The sequence below is a fragment of the Drosophila sulfurigaster genome, chromosome 2R (assembly GCF_023558435.1).
Source record: "Drosophila sulfurigaster albostrigata strain 15112-1811.04 chromosome 2R, ASM2355843v2, whole genome shotgun sequence".
NCBI classification, from domain to species: Eukaryota; Metazoa; Arthropoda; class Insecta; order Diptera; family Drosophilidae; genus Drosophila; species Drosophila sulfurigaster.
This window is the reverse complement of record NC_084882.1, coordinates 28301314-28324566: the sequence shown is the minus strand read 5'-3', so window position 1 is coordinate 28324566 and position 23253 is coordinate 28301314. Positions and strand designations below refer to the sequence as shown.

The 23253-nt window shown below is 40.5% G+C and overlaps 9 protein-coding genes across 10 annotated transcripts; 4 read left to right on the top strand and 5 right to left on the bottom strand.

Annotated features, from left to right (window-relative positions):
• Positions 1-133: 133 nt before the first annotated feature.
• Positions 134-1645, bottom strand: LOC133837989 (uncharacterized). Its single transcript, XM_062268906.1, has 2 exons — positions 1048-1645; positions 134-985 (listed from the first exon to the last, which is right to left on the bottom strand). Exons 1-2 carry the CDS (start codon positions 1276-1278, stop codon positions 365-367), a joined length of 852 nt encoding a protein of 283 aa, XP_062124890.1. The 5' UTR covers positions 1279-1645; the 3' UTR covers positions 134-364.
• Positions 1646-1797: 152 nt separating this feature from the next.
• Positions 1798-4408, top strand: LOC133837985 (serine/threonine-protein phosphatase 5). Its single transcript, XM_062268902.1, has 8 exons — positions 1798-2077; positions 2363-2604; positions 2668-2818; positions 2874-2995; positions 3056-3326; positions 3387-3837; positions 3902-3983; positions 4050-4408. The coding sequence occupies exons 1-8, from the start codon at positions 1909-1911 to the stop codon at positions 4107-4109; spliced, it is 1548 nt and encodes a 515-aa protein (XP_062124886.1). The 5' UTR covers positions 1798-1908; the 3' UTR covers positions 4110-4408.
• Positions 4050-8516, bottom strand: LOC133837981 (TELO2-interacting protein 1 homolog). The gene is made up of 5 exons (XM_062268897.1): positions 8251-8516; positions 7692-8190; positions 6542-7639; positions 6098-6487; positions 4050-6037 (listed from the first exon to the last, which is right to left on the bottom strand). The coding sequence occupies exons 1-5, from the start codon at positions 8433-8435 to the stop codon at positions 4967-4969; spliced, it is 3243 nt and encodes a 1080-aa protein (XP_062124881.1). The 5' UTR covers positions 8436-8516; the 3' UTR covers positions 4050-4966.
• A 94-nt stretch (positions 8517-8610) lies between these two features.
• LOC133837988 (26S proteasome regulatory subunit 6B) lies at positions 8611-10219 on the bottom strand. The gene is made up of 2 exons (XM_062268905.1): positions 9445-10219; positions 8611-9368 (listed from the first exon to the last, which is right to left on the bottom strand). Exons 1-2 carry the CDS (start codon positions 9968-9970, stop codon positions 8695-8697), a joined length of 1200 nt encoding a protein of 399 aa, XP_062124889.1. The 5' UTR covers positions 9971-10219; the 3' UTR covers positions 8611-8694.
• Positions 10220-10232: 13 nt separating this feature from the next.
• Positions 10233-13179, top strand: LOC133837983 (probable Dol-P-Man:Man(7)GlcNAc(2)-PP-Dol alpha-1,6-mannosyltransferase). Of its 2 annotated transcripts, none has more exons than XM_062268898.1 (5): positions 10233-10845; positions 10909-11082; positions 11142-11295; positions 11358-11729; positions 11787-13179. In XM_062268898.1, the coding sequence occupies exons 1-5, from the start codon at positions 10587-10589 to the stop codon at positions 12910-12912; spliced, it is 2085 nt and encodes a 694-aa protein (XP_062124882.1). In that variant the 5' UTR covers positions 10233-10586; the 3' UTR covers positions 12913-13179. The 2 variants fall into 2 exon arrangements, with proteins under 2 accessions (XP_062124882.1, XP_062124883.1); XM_062268899.1 differs by having other exon boundaries at positions 10708-10841.
• Positions 12992-13612, bottom strand: LOC133837993 (cytochrome c oxidase subunit 7A1, mitochondrial). Its single transcript, XM_062268913.1, has 2 exons — positions 13458-13612; positions 12992-13402 (listed from the first exon to the last, which is right to left on the bottom strand). The coding sequence occupies exons 1-2, from the start codon at positions 13485-13487 to the stop codon at positions 13121-13123; spliced, it is 312 nt and encodes a 103-aa protein (XP_062124897.1). The 5' UTR covers positions 13488-13612; the 3' UTR covers positions 12992-13120.
• A 283-nt stretch (positions 13613-13895) lies between these two features.
• LOC133837984 (uncharacterized protein F21D5.5) lies at positions 13896-15565 on the top strand. The gene has a single exon (XM_062268900.1). It carries the CDS (start codon positions 13988-13990, stop codon positions 15563-15565), a length of 1578 nt encoding a protein of 525 aa, XP_062124884.1. The 5' UTR covers positions 13896-13987.
• Positions 15531-16481, bottom strand: LOC133837991 (ADP-ribosylation factor-like protein 2). Its single transcript, XM_062268911.1, has 3 exons — positions 16250-16481; positions 15836-16190; positions 15531-15780 (listed from the first exon to the last, which is right to left on the bottom strand). Exons 1-3 carry the CDS (start codon positions 16312-16314, stop codon positions 15646-15648), a joined length of 555 nt encoding a protein of 184 aa, XP_062124895.1. The 5' UTR covers positions 16315-16481; the 3' UTR covers positions 15531-15645.
• A 145-nt stretch (positions 16482-16626) lies between these two features.
• On the top strand, positions 16627-17533 carry LOC133837994 (cytochrome c oxidase subunit 7A, mitochondrial). Its single transcript, XM_062268914.1, has 3 exons — positions 16627-16786; positions 16941-17302; positions 17371-17533. Exons 1-2 carry the CDS (start codon positions 16769-16771, stop codon positions 17190-17192), a joined length of 270 nt encoding a protein of 89 aa, XP_062124898.1. The 5' UTR covers positions 16627-16768; the 3' UTR covers positions 17193-17302; positions 17371-17533.
• The last annotated feature ends 5720 nt before the right edge of the window (positions 17534-23253 follow it).

Below are 23253 nucleotides of genomic sequence, written 5' to 3'. Positions count from 1 at the left end.
ATACACACTCGCAGTCACCAGAAACAGCAATAAAAACATGTTTTGAGATATACTCACTCGCACGGCATTAGACTCGACTTTAATTATATTTTTAGCCAAAAATAATTAATATGTACGTATTCTAAACAAATGATTATTGCAGTCAGAGAGAATAGTCACGTATTTATATATATTTTGATCTTCTTACAGCGCTCTTCACAAAAGTATTACTAACATGGTTTAGTAGAATGCACTTGAACTTAAAATATAGAATGCCTAACTTTCTAGAAATGTATGTATATGTATATGGAATGTAATTGATGCTGAGTGCTGATGTTGCGTTAAGCCTTTTTCGTTCGTTGATCATCAAAGTAGGCGCCATCATCTATGCCACCGGGACTATTTCAGCTGCAGTTGCTGTCGGCGGCGCAGCAGCAGAGGCAACAGTAACAATGACACTGGCTGAAACGTTATTCTCGACCTGTTCTACAGGTTCGACGATCAACGGCGACTGTTGCTGCTGTAGAGTTGGGGACGCATTCACCGCAATCGTTGTCACTGAAGCAGACGACGAAGATGCATAAGTGCCATTTGTGTCAGCATGAGCTTGATCATCATTATTAACATCATCATCATCATCATCGACTGGTGTTTCTTGACGCAACACGGCTGCCAAATGATTATCATTATCTGTCTCCAAAGTCTGGTCAATAGCAGCGTTTACTTCCACAACTGCTGATGTTGAAGTTGGATCTGAATCTATTGTGACCGGCAATGTATCTGAGACTGTTGTTGGCGATTGCTCTAGTTCACAATCTACTGAGTTGCCGCTAGTTCCATTTACATTTAAATGCACAGCTACATCACCATTGTGCATTGAATGCGGCGTCTTCAGCTCATTGATGATTTTTTCTCCGACTTTGGGGTCAATCTCGTTGATTTTCTCTTGCAGTTTGCATTTGAAGTCACTTGGCCACTTTGGATTCCATTCACGAAACAGTTTAATCTGTTTAAAGAAACAGTATTAGAAATGGGAGAGAAATTTTTATTTTTTTTTTAAATAGTTACGCGGCATTGAAATAGACTCATCGGCTTGTCCTGCACTCCAGACGTGGCCAACGAATTGACGACGCCATTCACATAGCTGCCATTTCCATTTCCAGTGCCAGCTTCACCTTCTCGTGTGAGATATTCCACCAATACATAAACGAAATCGTCGCGTTGCAGCTCGCTCCATTCGTTAAACCATTGTATGATATAGCGGAACTCCCCGTCTACTGATAAATTACTCATAGACATATTTGATTTTTTTCACACACCCCCGCAAACACTTTTGAAAAGACAACAATTTTGCACTGATGCTGCGGTCAATGTAAATTGAGTGAGATTCTTGGCGCAGTTAAATGAACTCAGGCGTTTAACTACTCTCTGTCCGCTTCAAAGTTTCTACACTAACAACACACAACCCGTTTCTAACTTTTTTCTTCGTCGATGCTTGGGAATATACAAAGCCCAGCTCATAACAGCTGTTGCGTCGCTCACTGCACAAAATGTATCGATATGCGGCAATGCGGCGTTACACAGCACCCGCACCTTATTTGAAAAATGCACAAATGTTGAATGAAAAACATTTGCGCTAAGTTATAGTAATTACAATTTATAAAAACTATTTTTTCTATTGTCATTACTTTGTCAAGAGTACAGGAATTCAAAGTTAAAAACAATTTCATGCTGAAATAGCGTTCTGAGGATTTGAAAATTGTAAAAACTTTTCGATAATTAGCGCCAGTTTCTTCTTTGCTTGTTGCACACCACTAAAACATTTCGACGTTTGCAAGCACTAGAAAAGTTGCAGACAGTAAATAATATTAGAGAAATAAATAGTCAAGCAGGCAGCAGCAGCAGATAATTGTCAAATAAAAACATAATATGTCGTCCGTCGAACTGGAAAGTCAGCAGAAATGCACGGATAATCTGCAGGAACAAGCGGCCAATGCCGAGAATAGCGCCAGTAAACGTGATTCAGCGCCGGAAGCAGGAGACCAAGGTTTTGCCGCGGCCGAGCAGTACAAAAATAAGGGAAATGATTTGCTCAAAAGTAAGTTACCAATGTCGTTACATCCATTACTTATACCACTCGCTACAATTTCGAAGTCACGGCCTTATGGGGATAACATCCTTCAGCGCTCTTGCGAACAGCAAAAATGCGTCCCGTGCTCCCAAAAAAACGCTACCTTTCGACCTAACCTTAAAAGCCTGTGGGAAGTGAGATAATTTGTATCTTTCTTTGTTCATTTTTGAAGTAGTTATTTATCTTGTTTGGAACACGGAATTAGTTTCTTATGTGAAATAAACACCACACATTTATTGCTTTATTTTCTAGCCAAGGAATTTACGAAAGCCATCGAAATGTATTCGAAAGCCATAGAACTGTATCCAACCAGTGCAATTTACTATGCAAATCGAGCTTTGGCACATTTGCGGCAGGAAAACTTTGGTCTTGCGCTGCAAGATGGAGTGTCTGCGGTTAAGACGGATCCCAGCTACTTGAAAGGCTATTACCGACGAGCGGCGGCCCATATGTCCTTGGGCAAATTCAAATTGGCATTATCCGATTTTGAATATGTAAGCAGAATTTTAATTCATCAAATTACTTCACGTTTTTACTGAATAACTGTGTTTTTGTAGGTGGCCAAGTGCAGGCCCAATGATAAAGATGCCAAGTTGAAGTTTACCGAATGCAATAAGATAGTTAAAATGCGCGCCTTTGAGCGCGCTATTGCAGTGGATAAGCCCGAGAAGACGCTATCGGAGATGTATAGAGATATGGAGAACATCAGTAAGCATTAGTTACATAACGAAAGAAGAAATATTAATTCAGCCTATTATTGCAGCCATTGAGGATGACTACAAGGGTCCTCAGCTGGAGGATGGCAAGGTTACTTTACAGTTTATGAAAGACCTTATGGAGCACTATAAGGCACAAAAGAGACTGCATCGCAAATTCGCCTATAAGGTATAATTTATATAGTTGCATTTCGTAATTACGATACTAATATGCTCAATTCTTTTACAGATACTCTGCGACATTGATGTTTATATGCGTTCACAGCCATCGCTGGTGGACATTAAGGTGCCAGGTGAGGAGAAATTTACCATTTGTGGTGATATTCACGGCCAGTTCTACGATTTGATGAACATCTTTGAGATCAACGGACTGCCATCGGAGAAAAATCCGTATCTATTCAATGGAGATTTTGTCGATAGAGGCTCATTCTCCGTGGAATGCATATTTACGCTTTTTGGCTTCAAGCTGCTGTATCCCAATCATTTCTTCCTGTCACGCGGTAAGCAAATAATGTGAAATCTGTTGGCCAGGCAATTAATTCGAATGTATGTTGAAATAGGCAATCACGAAAGTATCAACATGAATCAAATGTACGGTTTTACGGGCGAAGTTACGGCCAAGTACACCAGCGCAATGGCCGATATATTTACGCAAGTATTCAATTGGCTTCCACTGTGCCATTGCATCAACCAGAAGATTCTTGTCATGCACGGTGGTCTCTTTTCATCAGACGATGTTACATTGGATAACATTCGTCGCATCGATCGCAATTGCCAGCCACCAGAAGAGGGATTGATGTGTGAACTGTTATGGTCCGATCCGCAGCAATGGATGGGCCGTGGCCCATCGAAGCGCGGGGTGGGAATACAGTTTGGTCCCGATGTCACTGAAACATTCTGTAAACTTAACAAATTGGATTACATCATTCGCAGCCATGAAGTAAAGGATATGGGCTATGAAATGGCCCACAATGGCCAATGTATAACAGTCTTCTCGGCGCCGAACTATTGGTAAGTTTATAGCTATTGCTAAAGTTTTTAATTACGTATTAATTCTACATTTTATTTTTTATAGTGATACTATGGGCAACATGGGCGCATTTATAACAATTACTGGTAACAATTTAACACCAAATATCAGATCTTTTGAGGCTGTGGTAAGTTGTCTTCTCTAAGGTAATAGGTTAATGCATCTGTTAACACAAAAATTCGTACTATTTCAGCCACATCCTGATGTGAAGCCTATGGCATATGCCAATAGTCTGATGAACTGGCTGGCGTAGTCATAGCAACGTAGCAACTATGCATAACAATAGCTAAGCACACTATAAATTCCTAAAGAAAAAACAAAAACAAAAAGAACAACTAAAAATCCCTTCCTGCCCATGCTTGAGAACCCACAATCGCAAAACACAACAACAAGAAAACTGGAAAACCACGAATTCTAAAATGCTCAAAGGACCTTTTAGCCAACAGCTTGCTTATTATTCGACTGTTTACAAGGTGGAGTTCGAGTAAATAACACTGTTGTGTTTTAAGTTGGACTGATGGCAACTGTGCATAGCAATCACTTTACAACAAACAAATTCTGCTATATTTGATACAAGAAAAACTATGCATACAAAGAATGATATAATTAATGTGGCTTTAAAAGTCAGATGCTAAGTTTAATTTGGGTGCTAAGCATCTGAGTAAATCACTTTAAAGTGTTTGTGCTATTAAACAAAAACTAAAACTAAATGAAGAGAAAAGAATCAACCCGTAAACAGTAAACAAATGTATTATGTTTATGCATAGCATTTTCTAAAAACAAAAAACTTTTGGCAATAATCTGCGTGGTCCACACAGTTTTAACATAATCTCCCCTATCCCTGCCCCGCCCGCATTTCTATATCCGTTTTTATTTTAATTTTTTTGCCCAAATGCTTTTGTTTCATCCTTAAATTTGTTTATATATCAAGTCATTTTAATAAAAATTACGCAAGTTAGAAACAAAAAATACCTCAATAATCCATTTCAATTCAAATTCAATGCATCACAAAAGACATTTAGCATTAAATTCTGTAATATTAAACTATTTGAATGGAATGCAGAATAGAGCAATTGTGTAATAATTAAAATTGATTTCTTTTTTATTTAATTAGTTAAGATCAACATCGACTTGTTTGGCTAAACTTAATCCTATGACATCAAATATGTCATTCACATTTGTCTTGTAATCCTTGAGATGAGCGCGCTGCAACAGCGTCACATACACAAATGGTCCATTGTAGTCAAATAGTTTGTGGAAAACTTGTGCAGCAAGTTGCTGCATTTCCTTAGGTTGTGCCTGCGACAAATACAAGGCCACAATGCTGAGTAGGTCATGCAAATGTTTTCCATCAATCTGCAAGCTTCGAATGAATGCCGGTAAATGCTCCAATAGCTTCAGCTGCAATTTGTATTCTTGCGTTGAAGCTAGAGATTTCTCTGCGATGCTGTGTACGCTGGCTGCCTTAAGGAATTCCCGCAGTTGTGGCACAACATCACTAAGACTACGCTTCAAAATAAAATCCTTAGCATGCAAACCGAGTATGTGCAGAAGACTGAAACATCGACTTAACACAAGAGCATCTTTCTGACGAAATTTCTCAACCAGTGGCTGCCAAATTAGATGCACCAACGGCAAGAGCTCGTTCTCATAGTCCGCGAGCAGTGGTACTCCAGTAGCCAGGCATTCCAGAGCCAGAATTTGTTGCGTCTGCTCCGAGTTTGATAAGAACTTAATTACCTGACTTAATATCTCTTTAGTCATGGCAATATGACGCGGTAGCTCCGGTTTCGTAGGCTCTGTTGAGGGATTCTTTTCGTCGCCTTCGGGCGGCATAGTGACATCTGGTTCTTCCTTGGGCGCACTATTCAAATCAATGGGTTCATCAATCGTTACCTTATTGAGAACATTTAGCCAAGTGTTTAAAATATGATGTTCCTCATCCTCCACTTGCATTTGAATGTCGTCAACTTGCTGCACTGTTTCACTTTGCCAACTGGTGACGTGACGCAGAAAGGCATTGAAGACACGCAGATATGAGTAAATGTTATCGGATTGATGCGACTTGGCGCACTCTTCACAGATTGTCTGGAATATGCTGTCCAAGTGCGGCACATTGCCACGCGTGCTATATTGCAGCACTACGCTGAGAATATCCACGGCGGCGTTGCTCTCTGGCGACTATAAAAGTACAATACAAAAATTACTACTGAGAATAGACAGCTAAGAACTTTAACTTGCCTTCTTCAGCAGAGTGTTAAGATGGAATGTGATGTAGTCCGTGGAGCACTCAATGAAATGTGATGGTTGAGCATACTTCAATGCACGCTGGATGGACACAAAGGCAAATGTGGCAGCTTGATGAACAATTGTATTGCTGCTGGCCAACTTTAAAAGCACTCTATGCAAGCTGCGAAAAATGTGACGATCGAAGGTGTCGCCAATAAAGCTGGCACAGTGACCCAAGGCATCGAGCACAATGCAGGTATGCAGCACATTAAATTGAGCATCTGAAATACTGACGCGACTGCTGAGCGGTTCGCTCTCATCGTCCGAATCACAATCCTGAGTGCGCACCTCTAAAGCACCCGAGTACATACCAGGTGTATGATCCTGCCACCAAGATGTGGGCTGCTAAAATAAAGAATATTAGTTACAGAACATGTCAGTATACATAGTGCCTACCTTATCGGGTTTGAGACGCCAAGCTGCATCTGGATGCAACGCCAACTGCCAGTGCTCATCTGCGAGCAGCTGCTCTACGAAAAGTTGGGACAACTTTAAGCGACTGCTACGCTCAGTTCGTTGCTGAGGCGTTACCATAAGCGTGATCAATAATATAGCCTCATTCATAGATGGACTGTGTTGTTTGATCAAGTCTTGGCAAAAGTCAAAGATTAAATGATGCAAAGCAGGTTCGCTGCCCAGAAGCGCTCCAATGTCGTAAAGGGCATCCACGCAACGCTTCGAGCTAAGATATTTAAACTGGCGCCAAGGCAATTGAGTGAGTTGTGCAGCCAACTCTCTGGTGCTGCCCTCAACGACTTTGCGCAACGAATACTCTTCGTTGAGCAGCTCACGTGACAGACGCTGATCCAGGGCGGACAGTAGGCACATGACAAACAGCGCCAAGTTCTTGTGCACCAGCATCAGCAGCTGTAATTTGTCGGCGCTGAGATTGTGCAAACAACCTTTAAGGAATAGCAGCTCGGCAAACTGTTCGTTGTCATCGCAACGATGTAGAATGCGTGGTAGTCTGTGCAGATGCGTATCAAGTAGCAATTCGACATTTTCGTCAAAGATGCTGGAATAACGTTGTTGGTCCTGCAGCTGACGCAGTGTCGCTTGACACAGTTGTGCAATTTGTTGGTCCTCATCCTCAGACAAAGCCAAAGTGCTCTCTAGCAGGTGGAGGAAGTTCTGCTGCAGATTGCTGCCACAATTCTGAAGCAGTAGACAACACATTTCAGCGTATGCTTTGCGCACTTCGATGCTATCATGTGCTCTCAGTATGCTGGTCTCGGCGAAAATGGGCGTCATGTGTTTCATGGAGGCTGTCATCCAGTCTGCGGAACGTGGGTTCGCTTGCAGCTGCCTCAGTCGCTCATCGTTCTGCTCTTGTGTGCTGCTTTTGCTTGCGAACAAATTTAGATCACTTGACTGCTCCTTGCTGGCATTATCAAACAGCAATCGAAATGCATCCAGATCATAACGTCCACCCCCAATTTTATCCGTTTCCTCAAACATAATGCATATTATGCGACCCAAGGCTTTTACAGCCATCTGGAAATATAGTTATTTTAATAAATTAAGTTTATGGCAATGATTCACTTACTGATTTGATGGTTTGGCCCATTTTGTCATCGCCCTTTGCAGTCACAAAGAGCACTGTTACAACTTTAGGCAGATAGATAAAGATGGTATTGGCAATTTGATGGCGTAGCACATAATCCGTCTCAAGGACACCTTCTTGCACACCAAACAGGACCATAAGGCAATCAAGCGATGCAATGACCAACTTGCGATTCTTTTCCTGTTGTATAAGAGCCACTAGCGTGAGCAGCACTTGGCCAATTACCAACACCTTGTCTTTGGTGTAAAACATCTCAAGTACATCGCCTGGAGAGCGTCGCAGAGCTTCCGACATACAGAGCACAGCTGCCAATTTAATTTCCTCCGAGAGATTAGGCAGCATTTTGGCACCGCCAGGAACCCGCAGCTGCAACAAAGCAGCCATGAGTATAGAGCGAAGGCCGCGTTCATCTGCTAGATAAAGCTGGGAAACTATATGACGCACTACGTCGAGCAAGCTAGTGCGCAGCTCCTGGCTTTCACTGCAAGTAAATGAATAAAGTTATAGTTGAAGTGCATTTGTGCAGCGAATGCAAACTTACCCTTTGAGCTCATCCAGCTTTATCACAAGCGGCACAACAATTTGTGCTTGAAATATGTGCGCTTGTGAAAAATCAAATCCTGTTACTTCCTGTTTGACTTTTGCCAGTGTTGTTTTGCTTGGTTGCTTGACGAAATCATCGACCGCCGGTCTAATGCGCAATACATACGCCTCTATAGAAGTCATTTTTGAAAAAAACACAAAAATCTAATAATGTATTTTAAAACAACAATCTCCAAACTTGTGAATTGTAAACACCGGCTAGCGGCTAGGCGATGTAGAGCAACAGCTGGCTAGAACAGCTGTTAGCCTCATGTGTTTACGTAAGATGTGAATGGCAAATAAAATACGTTACATTAACTGACGTTGCATTTCGAATATTATTCATAATTGCTAATAAAAATACAAGCCTATAATTATTTATGACTGATTACGTCATACATATTTAATTGTAAAATTCGTGCTGTACATCGTCCTTGCGCACGCTAGTCTTGTATCCTTTCTCGAAGTCCTTGGAATGCGCTATGTAACGATTCTCGCGCACAGCATGCATGCCCGCCTCCTGGCAAATTGCGTTGATGTCAGCATTGGAAATTTTGTCTGGTCGCGCTATAAACTCTTCCAGATCCACATCCTCAGCTAGATTCATTTTCGCAGTAATAGTGCTGAACACTAAACGCTTCTGACGTCGATCCGGTAATGGGAATTCAATCTTGCGATCTAAGCGACCAGGACGCAATAAAGCGGGATCCAAAGTGTCAGCACGATTGGTAGCCATGATGACCTTAATATTGGTGGTTTCATCGAAGCCATCCATTTGATTCAGCAGCTCCAGCAGAATGCGTTGCACCTCACGATCAGCACCAGTTTGAGCATCAAAACGCTTGGTAGCGATGGCATCAATTTCATCAATGAAGATGACCGAAGGTGCATTTTGTTTGGCCAGACGGAAGAGATCACGCACCATTCGCGGTCCCTCGCCCAAATATTTCTGTACAAACTCTGAGCCCACAACGCGTATAAAAGCAGCGGTGGTTTGATTAGCCACTGCTTTGGCCAACATTGTCTTCCCACAACCTGGTGGCCCGTAGAGCAGCACGCCGCGTGGTGGATCAATGCCTAATGATATAAATAATTATTGAATTTCTACCAATACAAATAATTATTTATTACTTATTAGTTAGTTGAAACTTACCAATCTGCTTGTACAAATGAGCATGCGTTAAAGGTAATTCAACAGCCTCTCGAATTTCCTGCTTTTGCATATCTAGTCCTCCGATGTCCGCATAACTTACATCTGGCTTCTCTTCGGCAGTCAGCATAGCAATTGTGCTATCTGCCTCTGGTGGCACCAAGTCCACCAAGCAGTTGCTCTGCTTATGCAAGGCCACCGAAGCTGATGGCTTCAATTGCTCCCGATCAATTGTGGACAAGACGCGCACATAATAATTGGAGCCTGTGGTGGAGGCAACAATACCTGTGTTCTGATCAACAGCCTCTAGGAATTGTCCAATCACCAGGGGCACAGCTTTGGCACGTTTTACCTCTTCTTGAGCGTGCAAATATTCCTTTTTCAAATTACGCTGTTCCTCTTTAATGTAGTCTTCCTGCACTTGCAGCAACTCCAGCTGAAGTTGTAAGCGCTTGTAACGCACATAGGCATCCGCCTCGTCCAAAAGATATTCATTGTTATCCATAGAGAGTTCTCTAAATAAACCCATTTTTCACAAAAAGTTTAGAATTTTTAATTTCCGACAGTGAAAAATAGAGACAGACGGAGAGCAGGAGAATGACTTGAACTTTCAAATTTGCCTAACAGGAAAAAAAACAGCGCAAAGTGACCGCAAATTGAAATAACTAAAAGTGGTATTTAAACTACGCGCTTAGGTGCGGTCACACTACAGCAGTTAACAGCAACACAGTGACTAGACCTATTATCGATAAGCTTCGTGACTCACGAACAGCTGTTAATGTTTTCTGTTGTGTTTTTTGTTGTTCGTGTTTTGCTCAACGTGGAAAAATCGTTCTATTTTTAAAACAACTTTCGATTTTATTTTGGAATTGTAAATTGTATTCCAAAGTAAAACTGCTCACACACGTTACGCCAAAATTAACGTTAAAGTCTGGGCAATGTGCAAGCAATAAATAAAAGTCAAATAAAAGAAGTAAAAGCCGGCCGGGTTAATATTGGGTGATAGAAAATACGTCACCTGTGGAATATATGCATAGATATATGCGGATATATATGTGAATTGGCCAAAAACCGTAGCATTTGGTGACACAAATATGCTGACCATTATGTAATAAGCCACAAATACGATTGATTTGTTTGCTAAAATGGATGCACTCATCTTCCTGACGGCGGCGGCTCATCTCGTATATACGCCGTTCACCAAGGTCGAGGAGAGTTTCAACCTGCAGGCCATGCATGATATCTTATATCTGCGCAACAATTTTACGGCCTACGATCATCATGAGTATCCCGGTGTTGTGCCACGCACTTTCATTGGACCACTAATTGTCTCCATGTTGTCGGCTCCGTTTGTACTCCTCTTTGAGACATTGAGCATAAATAAATTCTGGGCACAATATGTAGGTAAAATAACACTGAAAATCAAACTGCTGAGCACTACTAATGTAAATATATTTTAATTTATAGTTCGTCTTGTTTTGGCTGGCGCTATTTCTATTGCCTGGCACAATTTGCGTCAAGCGGTGACCAAGATCTATGGCATTGAGGTGCGTTTATGGTTCACGGCTATCACCATAACGCAATTTCATTTCATTTTTTACATGACACGCCCTCTGCCCAACATCTTTGCATTGCCACTAGGTAAGCTTTCGTTGATTTTATGCATAATATCCATTTATTAATATGCACTCTGCTTGCAGTGCTCTATGCTTTGGCATGTTGGATGCGTGGCCAATACAAACCTTTCATCATTTGCTCGGGCATCGCGATCATCGTTTTTCGCTCAGAATTGACACTGTTTTTGGGCCTGCTTCTTGCCTTCGATCTGGTGCAACAGAAGTTATCCATTGATGGGTGAGTTAAACAACAATCCCAAGCCATGATTGATCAGTCATTAAAATAATTTCCCTTTACAGCTTACTAAAGATTGCTGTGCCCGCTGGCGTCGGCATTTTGACAGCTACGGTCTTGGTAGATTCATTCTTTTGGCGCCGTCTGCTTTGGCCCGAGGGCGAGGTGTTATGGTACAACACTATACTCAATAAGAGCTCCAACTGGGGCACCTCACCGCTGCTTTGGTACTTTTACTCCGCTTTGCCACGGGCTATGGGCGTTTCTTTGGCTTTTGTGCCCATTGGCATTTATTTGGAACCACGCATACGACCGCTTGCATTGTCGGCACTGGGATTTGTGCTACTCTACTCTTTACTGCCCCACAAGGAGCTGCGCTTTATAATCTACGTGTTTCCGGTTCTCAACATAGCATCAGCCTGCGCTTGCCACCGCATGTAAGTCAATAGCTCTGGAGTGATTTAATATATCTAATCGTATCTTATTTTTGACAGGTGGATTAACAGCGCCAAGTCTGCATGGCATAGTTTTGTGGCTCTAATCGCTGCTTCCCATTTGCTGCTTAATGTGCTTATTACCATCTTTCTTCTTGTCGTTTCGGGCACAAATTATCCGGGTGGTGCAGCGCTCTCGCGACTGCATCGTTTGGAGGCCAGCAATCCAAACGTTTCTGTGCACATTGCAAATTTAGCTGCCCAAAGCGGCGTATCGCGTTTCATGGAAATTCATAGTGATTGGATCTACAGCAAGGATGAGACAATGAACTATACTCAAGCAGAGATGGCGAGATACAGCCACCTGTTGGTAGAGGCGAAGAATAAGCATAACACAGAATTGTGGACAGCGTTGCAGGAGGATTTTGATACCATGGAATTTGTGGATTGCTTTAATAGCATTGGGATTCAGTACAATTCGCTGTTTCCGGTGCGCATCAAGACAAAACCGTGCATTGGAATTCTTAAGAAACGTTTTAAGGCTGTGAATGAAAAGAAGAAGTCAAAAGATAAAAATATAAAAGATAATACGAAACCTAAGCAGAAGAAGGACAAATCTAAAGTGAAAATAGTTGAGGCAGTAGAAGAAATACCCTTAGAGCCAGTAATGCAAGAGGAATCTAAGCTGGACACCGCAGTAAATTCAATTGAACCTTCTGAGCAAGTTTCCAGTGTTGAACCACAGCAGGAGTTGGAGATTGACGATGATGATGGCATAGTTGCCACTGTGGAAGAATTTTCTTTGGAAGTTAACGCAGATCCAATAGAAGTGGCTAAGGAAATAAATTTCCAGGAATTGCGCAATCTTGCTCTCAAGCAAACAACTCACAAATCCCGTGCCGCAACTAAACTAAAATTACGAAAGATTATCGAACAGCACTTCAGAGCCAAAGGGCGACATATCGAAAACGATTCGGCCGAACAGCATAAACCGAATGCTGGGCAACGCACTGGCATCCGTCAATCTGTGAAATCCATCATTAAGCAGGAGAAAATTAAGGAGATGATCGAGCAGATTGCCACTATGGATCTGACTCGTGTTTGCGACCTGGAAAAGACATCGACAAAGGACTGCCTAAAACAGGTCATAGATAAAATGGACGAAGAGAGCATAAAACCCCAATGATAACCCTTTGACTTTGCTCCCAAAAATATAAAATGTATTTTTTAAAGTTTTTTGAAATAAAATGATCCCAAAGACAATATCATGCTAATGTCGTATTTATTGTGTGTATAATGAATGAAATGCTGCATAAATGATATGTTAAAACAAAAAAAAAACACGTTGAACTTCGTAAACTTGTATTAAATGTCATTCAACCATAATGAATTCTCTAGGCGATTATATAGCCAAGCCAAAGCCATACATCGCCAATGGTGCCCAGTACACAAAGGAATAGTGTAAATCTGTAGAGGACGCCATCCGCAATACCTCCTTTTAGGAACACTGGGGTGCCATTGTCCGTCTGGAATTTCTTTTGCAACTTTGCCATCTTAGGAGTCAATTTTCCAGGTGCCATCTGTTGCTTTAGATGTGGAGACGCCTGAAACGAACGGGACGCAACAAGCATTGGAGAAGCTATGCTGCCGCATCGACTAATGTCGCACAGTAGTGGCTACAAAAACGAAATCGAATTATTAACGAGAAAATCAATTGATTGCAGTGCTTACACAAAATTTGGAAATCAAAGTCCTCTGCATTTTATTGTATAAATTTTCAGCAGAAGAAAATTTATAGTGTTCGAGTAGCAAAAAGTTTTTAGAATGAATAAACTACGTTTACAGCCTGTCGAGTTGAAGAATAAAATGATATTTAAAACCATAACTGCCATTATTTTCATATTTTCAAATTCGATAAGCTATGATTGCGATAACTTCATTTGTCCAATAAGAATCAAGAGAATACATTTCGAAATACTGTAACGGTTATTATGCGTTTCGTGTTTAATTGTTATTAAATGGAAATATGCTACACGATTGATATTGAAATTGAACTGCATTTTTTTCCAATAGTAGTAATGAAAACAAATCCGATAAGCAAACAGCCATCTCGATATGTACAAATGCGAATTGCGCAATTGGTATATTTTTGAAATATGGTATATTTAAAAATTTAATTTGCGGTCGCACTGCAAATTCATCAGTTTTGAATCAGTTGTTTCTTCCTTGAAATTTATTGATTATTTAAATATTTATTGAGTATGTCCTTGGCAAAGTACCTCAATCGCTCAGCGGCCAAATCTAGTAAAGAGGCTTTATCGCGTATCTGCACATTGAGGCCCGTGGAGGCTGAGCACAGTGCCATACAATTGACGAACGGTGAGAATATTATTGGACGCAGCAAGGAAACCGGCATCAGAGATTCCCGCTGCTCGAAGCGACAACTACAGCTGCAAGTTAATCTGCAACACGGAAGTATACAGCTTAAAGTGTTAGGTATCAACCCTTGCGGTATCAACGGTGTCATGGCCATGCAGGACACAGAACGTGAACTGAAGCATGGTGATCTTATAGAAATTGTTTACGGCCGACATCCATATGAAGTGCACTTCAAACCAGCCCCAAACGAAGAACAAGAAAATAGCACAGACGTGGACATGGAGAGCAGCCTTCCAATTGCCAGTGATCAAGAGCACTGGGATTCAGTGGCTAATGGCAAATTGGTAATCTTTAGTAGCGCCGGCTTGAGGGCGTCCCACAAAATTGCCGGCTACGACATGGACGGCACCATCATCACTACCAAGTCCGGCAAAGTATTTCCCAAGAACACTGACGACTGGAGAATCATCTACCCTGAAGTGCCCGAGAAACTGCAGCGACTGCATAAGGATGGCTTCAAAATTTGCTTCTTTACAAATCAAGCGGGCATTGCGCGCGGTACCGTTAATCTGGATGAGTTCAAAGTGAAAGTCAAGAATATAGTTAAGAAGTTGAATGTGCCTATTCAGGTCTTCGTAGCCATAGGCAATGGGTATTATCGCAAACCGTTGCCTGGCATGTGGGAGCACTTAAAACAGGAAATGAACGACAATGTTGCTGTGAAGGAAGAGCGTTGTTTCTTCGTAGGCGATGCTGCTGGTAGGCCGGAAACCGGCAAAGGTGTCACGAAGCAACGCAAGGATCATTCGCTGGCTGATCGCCTGTTTGCTGCCAACATTGGCCTATCTTTCTACACGCCCGAGGTTCATTTTCTCAACAGGCGCATAGAAGAATGGAACAAGCCTGATTTTGAACCCAGCACCGTCGACGTGGACATTCCTCAGTTTGAGCCAAGTGATGTGGAATTTGACACGAAGAAATGCGAAATGATTATTGTGGTTGGATTGCCGGGTTCGGGAAAGAGCCACTTTTGTGCCGACGTGCTGGCTACTAAAGGTTATGTGATTGCCAATGCCGACACTTTGGGCAGCACCCAAGCCTGTCTAACAGCCTGCCAGCGCGCCCTAAAATCAGGAAAGTCTTGTGTGGTGGACAATACCAATGTGGATGCGGCATCGCGTAAAAAATTTGTAACGCTAGCGCACGAATCCAAAATCCCTTGCCGTTGCTTCGTTATGAATGTGACGCCGACGCAGGCGAAGCATAATATTGTTTTCCGAGAGCTACAGGACACTGGACATTCGTCCATCAACGACATGGTTTTCAACATGATGAAGAAAAAGTATCAAACGCCCAGTCTAGATGAAGGCTTCACTGCTGTCCACAAAGTTAACTTTAAGCCACAGTTCGCAAACGAAAAGGATGCTAAGTTATACAAAATGTATTTGCTTGAAAAGTAAACTTTAAGTTAATCCTGTTAATGTGCTAGGCTTTGCTTCTGTAGATGTATAGAATGTATATGCTGGGGAAGTACGCAAATCTAATCTAGGGTAAATATTCGCTTGGCAATATCATCGATTAGCCAATCCATGGAACTCAGTAGCTTTTCGCCTGTGACAGCGCTTACTCCAGCGACCAGCCAATGATGCGTTGTGATGTCATCTAAACACAATATCTGTAAGCCATAAGAAGTTAATAAATGTTTAAAATTTCCTATAGTTTAAGATTACCTCTTTGATTTCTGTGGAATTTAAGGCGCCGGGCAAATCCTGTTTATTGCACAATACTAACAATGTGGCCCCGGCCAAGCGCTCCTCTTGCAATAGTACTTGCAGTTCCTGTTTACAACTCTCTAGACGCATTCGATCTGCACTGTCCACAACCCAAACTAAACCATCTGTGCACTCAAAGTAGTTGCGCCAATAGGATCGCAATGATTTCTGGCCGCCCACGTCCCACATATTGAGTGTGTAGCCATTGTGTTCCAGTGTCTTAATGTTAAATCCCAGAGTGGGTGAGATTGTGTCTATGGGTTCGCCGTTAAAGCGCTTTAGAATCGTTGTTTTGCCTGCATTGTCCAGGCCACTAAAAAAAACATAAAGAGCATGAATCACATTTGGCAATTGACAACCAAACAAACTTACAGTAGGAGTATACGCATCTCTTTTTCCTTTTGACGCATCTTTTTCAATACTGTTAGAAAGCCCATTATGCAGCTGAACTATTTCTTGACTCCTTAATATTATAAATAAATGTAAATACAGCAGTTGGTTGACAGCCAGCTGCGGCAAATATAAAATAACAATAAATGTTTACTGTGAATACCGCGAACGCTTTTGTGTGAATAGCAAATTTCGGAGGCTTGACACTATCGATGTTCTTGATATCGATTTTTTGCACTAACCAAAGAAAAAAAAATTCTTTTTTTATTACTGAATTTAATGAAATAAGAACATTTAATTAATAAAAAGCTTGCTTGTCTTAGTTCTAAATAATTTTGTGTGACTCGCAAAGTTTTAAGTGTGGTATATTTGTAACAAGGTGGCAACGCCGTTCTCCATAGACGTCAAACAGCTGTCATAACCTGGGGCCCGTGAATTTTTCGCTTCAGCCTGTGAACTTTTGCATTTCAGCGACTAAAAATAAAATATTTATTTAGCAAAATGATGAACTTGTCCAGAGTAAGTGCAATTAACAGACATTTATGCATTACGGAAAGTAGCATGGACAATTTATCCATGTTACTTTTCCAGGAAGCATAATAATGATGCATTCAATTACGTAAGTTGCTGGAGTCCCCAAAACTAACCGCACATTTGCTTTTTGTTATCGCAGGCCGTTGTCCGCAGCTTCAGCACTGCTACCACCCGTCGTGCCACCGCCACCAGCAAGGATCAGATCGAGAAGGGTTACTTTGAGATCCGCAAGGTGCAGGAGCATTTCCAGAAGAAAGATGGCAAGCCCGTCTTCTTGAAGGGATCCGCTGTCGACAATGTGCTGTACCGCATCACCATGGCGCTGGCTCTCGTCGGCATTGGTGGCATGGGCAAGCTCTTCTGGGAACTCAGTGTGCCCAAGAAGGAGTAAGGCAACAGCAACGTTATAGTCGTATCCCTTTATAAGCTAAGCAAAAACAAAAGCAGCCCCCGGCCCCAATTTGCAGCGTAGTATCCCTTATATTTCTATGTTTTGATAGTGTGAGTGTAAATCAATGATTATTATTGAATATTATACCTAACTAATATAATATATGCATTCCTTGCAGAGCTGAGAACCCGCAAAAAAAAACCTTGTGTGTCCTAGAATGTTTCCCGTTGCTTGTTAGCATAACTTAAGTTAAAGTTAAAAGTGTAACTGAACATTCGCAAAATGAGCATTTCAATCGTGGAAATATAAGAACTTGGCTGTAAAGTTATAAGATTACACAACGCTGTCTTTTACTCAACTGCACTGTGCAAGTCATGCGGCATATCAAAGGATCAGATCGTACATAACATATGGTCGCTTATTTTTATTATTATTATTTGTCAATGTTAATTTGCCGAATATTTTTTTGTCTTTGGCCCGAGGGAAAATAAATAAATTGCATTGACATTAAATAAACAAAACCGCGGCATCAAAACGAATTTTTGGCGTCGTTCCGTTTTGGATGTTTTGGTGTCGAGATTGGTGAGGATTGGATGAGAAGAGAGAGAGAAGCGAATGCGTTTTATAAATCAAAGGGCAGCAACTCGGCGCGTTGCCTTTGCCATGGAAATGTATTTTAAATCGAGCGAATCATGCTGCGCTTTAACACACACACGCAATACATCCATAAGTGTGTATGTGTGTGTGTTTATTAATAACTATAAGACAAAATAAAAGAGCAGCACAAAAAGACAGCAGAGCAGAGAAGTGCAGCGAAATGTGCAATTTAAGGCGTTTTCATTAGTTATTTCTCCATAAACACTTAAATAAAATTAAAGCATTTGAAATAACAAAAACAAAAAGAAATGCAAGAAACGAAATAAAATTGCAAAGAAGACGCAACACTCACACTTAATATAGCCATTTGAAGAGGGAGAGCAATAAGACGAAGAACAACAATTTTGCTATTTCATTTGCCGTTACGGACCATTTACATTTTTGGATGTGCACGCGAAGCGCATAAAATGAACACAAGTTTACGTTTAACATATTTCTGAAACGGAGGAGGATGTTGGATGTTGTGTAGGTGGTTTAAGTACTTTGCTCGAACCCACAACTAAAATCCAAAAACCGAGTGTGGAATGGAGTACATTGTACTCATCTACGGATTCCCTGAATTGCTTGATCGCTTTCGCAAAAAAAAAAAAAAACACGAGAAATAATCATAATCTAGAATCGAGAATTATTTCCATTTTTGCTTAATTAATTAAATGCACACAGCGTGCAATAGAAATTATGTGCACTTGTCGCAAACTTATTATATTTTCATAGACTGTGAAAAATGTGCTAGAAGCTATTCCAATTATGGGTCCGCTACTGTATATTAGGCCAACCAACTACGGCCTGAACAGAACTGCGCCGGGAATTCGTTGTTCCACACGAGTGAGCGCAGTGGGATTGCCATAATAACTCCAAATGCATAGAAGATGCGAAACTAAATGTTTTCGCCTCCCAATTCTTGTACGCTGCCAAAAACAATAAGAACGAGAGAGAGAAAGAACATTGTAGTCATGCTAATAAGTAAATACTCTTAAAAAGTTAAGGTAAGATATAAAAAAGTTAGAGAATTCTTCAAGAAATAAAGTTTTAATAACTTTCTAAGATTGAATCGATTTAAAAGTAACGAAACCTTTCAATGACAACTGGATTCTGATTTCTAATTGTGAGATTTGCTTTGTTTGTATCTTTTTTATTTTTTTTATTATCTGCAATCTTTCTTATTGACCATTGATCAATTGTATGTGTAAGTATTTAAATTTTTTTGAATATGAATAATAATAAGATTCTCATTTTAAGATGAGAATAATGGAACGAACTTTCAATTACAACAAACTTCATCAAAAAATGTAAATAACCAAGTCTAGTGTATTTCAAAAAGGGCGGGAAGAAGTAGCGTGTAGAATCAAGAATCGAAAAATGTGTTTCATTAAATGTTATTTATAGTCAGCAATTTTATGCATTTAAAGCGCGTCTATCAACGGCAGCATCAACAGCAGCAGCAGCAGCATCTGAACATCGCCATGCGGAAACGGCAACGACGCCATATTGAAATTAACTGTGGCGCGCTTTTGATGAAGGGTGCACGAGTGAGATAGCTGCATAGTTGCAGAGCGCCATTGCGACCCCGATACCGATCTCGATCCCGATCCTAATAGTCTAATAGCAGAAGATAGAGCCCATGGCAAGACGGTGAAACTTTCACCTTTTGTTTGTTTTTTACAACGGCACAGATATATTTTTTAATTTTTATTTTCGTGCTTTTTTTTTCTGGTTTCACGTGAAATATTGCCGGGCAAACGGCGTGCGCTCAGGTCCAGGTCCATGCCTAGGGCCCAGGCCCAGGCCCAAAGACCCAGACCCAGGCCGTTGCGGTTGCCAATGCTCTGCAACCGTCTGTCGCATCAGTCGCAGTAGCAGCCGCAACCACAAATCAGAATGTCGTTGAAGCATTCAAGTGCAACCGCCGTGAAGCGAACTCGCTGCCGCCGCCGTTGCTGCCGCTGTTGTTGCTTCTGTCTCCGTCTTCGTCTCCGTCTGCGTTTCCGTCACCGTCACCGTCTCCTTGTCTCCATCTCCATCTCGGCAGTTTGCGGCAAATCTCGACAACTCTCAGATGAACGGCCGTTGAGTGAACAACGTCAACGTTTCGTCTCTTGTCAGATTGCTTTTTCTTTGTGGGAGGCGAAGGCGGAGGTGGTGGTGGGCACACAACTGGGCACAGTAGTTAAAAAACCTTCAAACGAAATTCGTGTATCGATCGATCTAGGCACGTCCAACATCACGCAACACACAACACACAACACACAAATCGTCCAACACCCGAAACCCGTTTGGCCTATTAACACTTCGATTACAACTCAACTTTTTTTTCGTTTCTTTATTTTTTTTGTATTTTTACCGCATTTCTGGGTGGTCTTGAACGACGCTTTTAGTTAAATTTTGATTTATTTGAGCTTCAATTAGTCGATGAACAAATCTGTTGATTTATTTGCTTTTAATTATTGTTTGAAACCACAAAGCCGTGCCACACTGGCACAGGTTAGAGGGCGTCCGTCACATTCCCAATCCCAATCCAAATTTTGAAAATCCAAAAAATAATCCCTGACACTGACACATTTTGGCTTCCGACTCTTTAGTCTTGTGAGCTAAGCTAAGTAAACTGCCGAAGAAGGTTTTTAATTAACACCATCAATATAATTTACGACAAAACATCAAATACGCGCGCACATTATTAATGGAGGTTTAAGTGATTATACCCGGTAGCTAAAAAAGGTAGGACGATGCAATAAAACAGTTAGCCAGTCGGTCCATTCATCCGAAATCTCAAAAATCTCTTAAACAAAAAAATATTGATCTTCTTGTATCAATATAAGTTATATTCATATCTAACTTTGTTTTTTTGTTTTTTTGTTTGTCCCAAAATGTAATTAATAATATTTTGCAAGTACTTATAAGTGAATTCTTTCTAAGTGAATTGAACTACACAAAGTATAAAGAAAGTTGATAAAATGGATCAACTTTTAAGAATTTCACTGTTTTTCTTTACTTGTAAAATGTAGTACAATTTTATGGTGGTAAAATTCTGAAAGTTGTGTCCTCGCAATTTAATTTTTTACGAGAAGGGAGTATCGTAGAAATGTATATTTTTATTTAATAATCTAATTTCATTTTATTGAAACAAAAACTTAATTAAGAATCGAATTGATTAGTTTTCCATTGACTTAAAATAGTGTGTCAATAAATGAAATTATTTTTCATTAATGATTAAGAAACAAGGAGCATCTCGCAACCAATATTCCGTAAGAAATTTATCACGCAGACTGATTAGCAATTAAATATGCATCGCAGATCATATTGTAGTAACATGTTTTTAATATAATTTTATTGAAGTGCATCCATCACAACATTCAACAACATTATATTTTATATTGGATTCATCCATGATTGAATTTGGGGCTTGTGTTATGGTAAACAAACAAAAGCCGCTACAGATCCGCAGTGATGCCGAGAAAAGTACTCTTAAAAATACTGAAATGCATATTTGAAATTTATACACCATAACGCCCCCAGACAATGGGAATTGAAATGAGAAAATGGGAATGGGAATGGGCAACAGAGAGAATCGAATCGGCGTGAAAGATGCGCTTCCCATTTCCCGCTACTCCGACAAGCGATGAAGATGTTTTTAGCCTGTGAAACTGAAAACCGAGCGAAGTAGAAACATGTGTCCAAATCGAGTCCTAACAACCTACCGCGCAATATTGCGACTATTCCAGGCAATTTCACATTGGCTTGTTAGCAACGTTGCACGGGTGCGAACCTCTCGGATCAGGTGACAGTTGCGGTGCGTTGCCTCTCAAGTGAGCCGCCTCGAGTTTACTTCCAATAATTCATCGTCAACTGCAATTGCGCTGAGCCGTTTTATGTCCAGCGCGAGGGAGCAAGGACATCCAATACTCAAGTGCATTGTATAACATCATCATCGGTAACCACTTAGAGATCTTTACTATACCTTAAGTGGCTGCTTGGCGTAGACAATTCGACGCTTCCGTCCGTCCAGTGTTAACACCCTTTTTTGGTGTTATGTCATATGTGTAGCTTGGGTTCGATTCTGTGCCGAATGTGTCAACTTTATAGCACATTTTGCCCACTTTACGACATTTGAAGCCTCTCTCCTTCTCCGTTCCCCATTCCCGATCCTCCCGATCCCACTCGCGTCTCTGTCACGGATGCGCCTTTTGTTTTGTTAAGTGTCGTGCATATTTTGTCGCCGATGTTATTTTTGTTGGATGTTGAATAACACTAAAATAAGACAGAGATTGAGCAGCACAAGAAAAACACATAATATTCATTTGTTATGCTTGTCATTTGTCGCTGCTCGCGGCAAAACTTCAAAGCATGTCACCCAATTTGTTAAACGCAGATAATTTGCTCTCCAACTCTCCATCTGGGTTCGCATCCACCACAGTTTTGAAATGTGGGGCTTTGACTTTTCGCATATGCTCAATTATTAGCGTTATGTGCATGCAAGTGTTTATATAAGTCATCAAATATCGCAACATACACTTTACTGAATAAATATTAAAAGAAATAATAATATAAATATTTTTAAATCAATGTTTTCAAGGCTGGTTTCTATAGCTAACAAAATGTTAATTACTTTGAAAAACATTTTTTAAATAAATGTATTCTTAGATATCGCTAAAAAACACATCCTTGATTTTTTGTTAGCTTTTTTTTCTCTTTGAAAATGTAATATAATATGAAAATATAATATTCTAAATGTTGGTGTTTAATATGCAATCATATTCAATTAATGCAATTGCCATTATCATAATCTTTGGGAATAACCAAATAAAAAATGTGAAATTACGGAAAAATTACTTATTTCTAAAACTAGTTTTAAAAAAATTCTAGCCTGGAAGACCTTAGTCACTCCAATTGCAATAAAATAATAATAATAATTTATATAATTAAATTGCATAACGTTAACTACCAATGTTGATTTAAAGAATAAAATAAACTAAACATTAACATTTTCAATATTTCAAATATAAAATTAAGCATAAGCATACAAAGTTTCAATAAGTTTGCAAGATTTGAAAAAAATTAAATTTTTATTATTTAAATCCCAACCCTTTAATACTTAAATACAGTTTCAATAAGTATGCAAGTTTCAAGAAATAAAATTTTTTGTATTTATATCCCAACCTTTTGAAACTTAAATACAGAATTAAATACTGCGTAGACATTCACAAAAGAAACGTTCACAATGGCGATCGTCAGAATGCGTGCGAGAGAGAGTAACGAGTTGAATTCGCAACAAACAAAAGGTATGCGCAGGTAGGCGATACATAGCGAGCTCATGGAGGTGTGTCCAACTCGCTGAGAGTGTGTGCGTGCGAATGCATGTGTGTGTGAGTGATGGGCACACAATCGCAAGCTGGCTGCGCGCTCACAC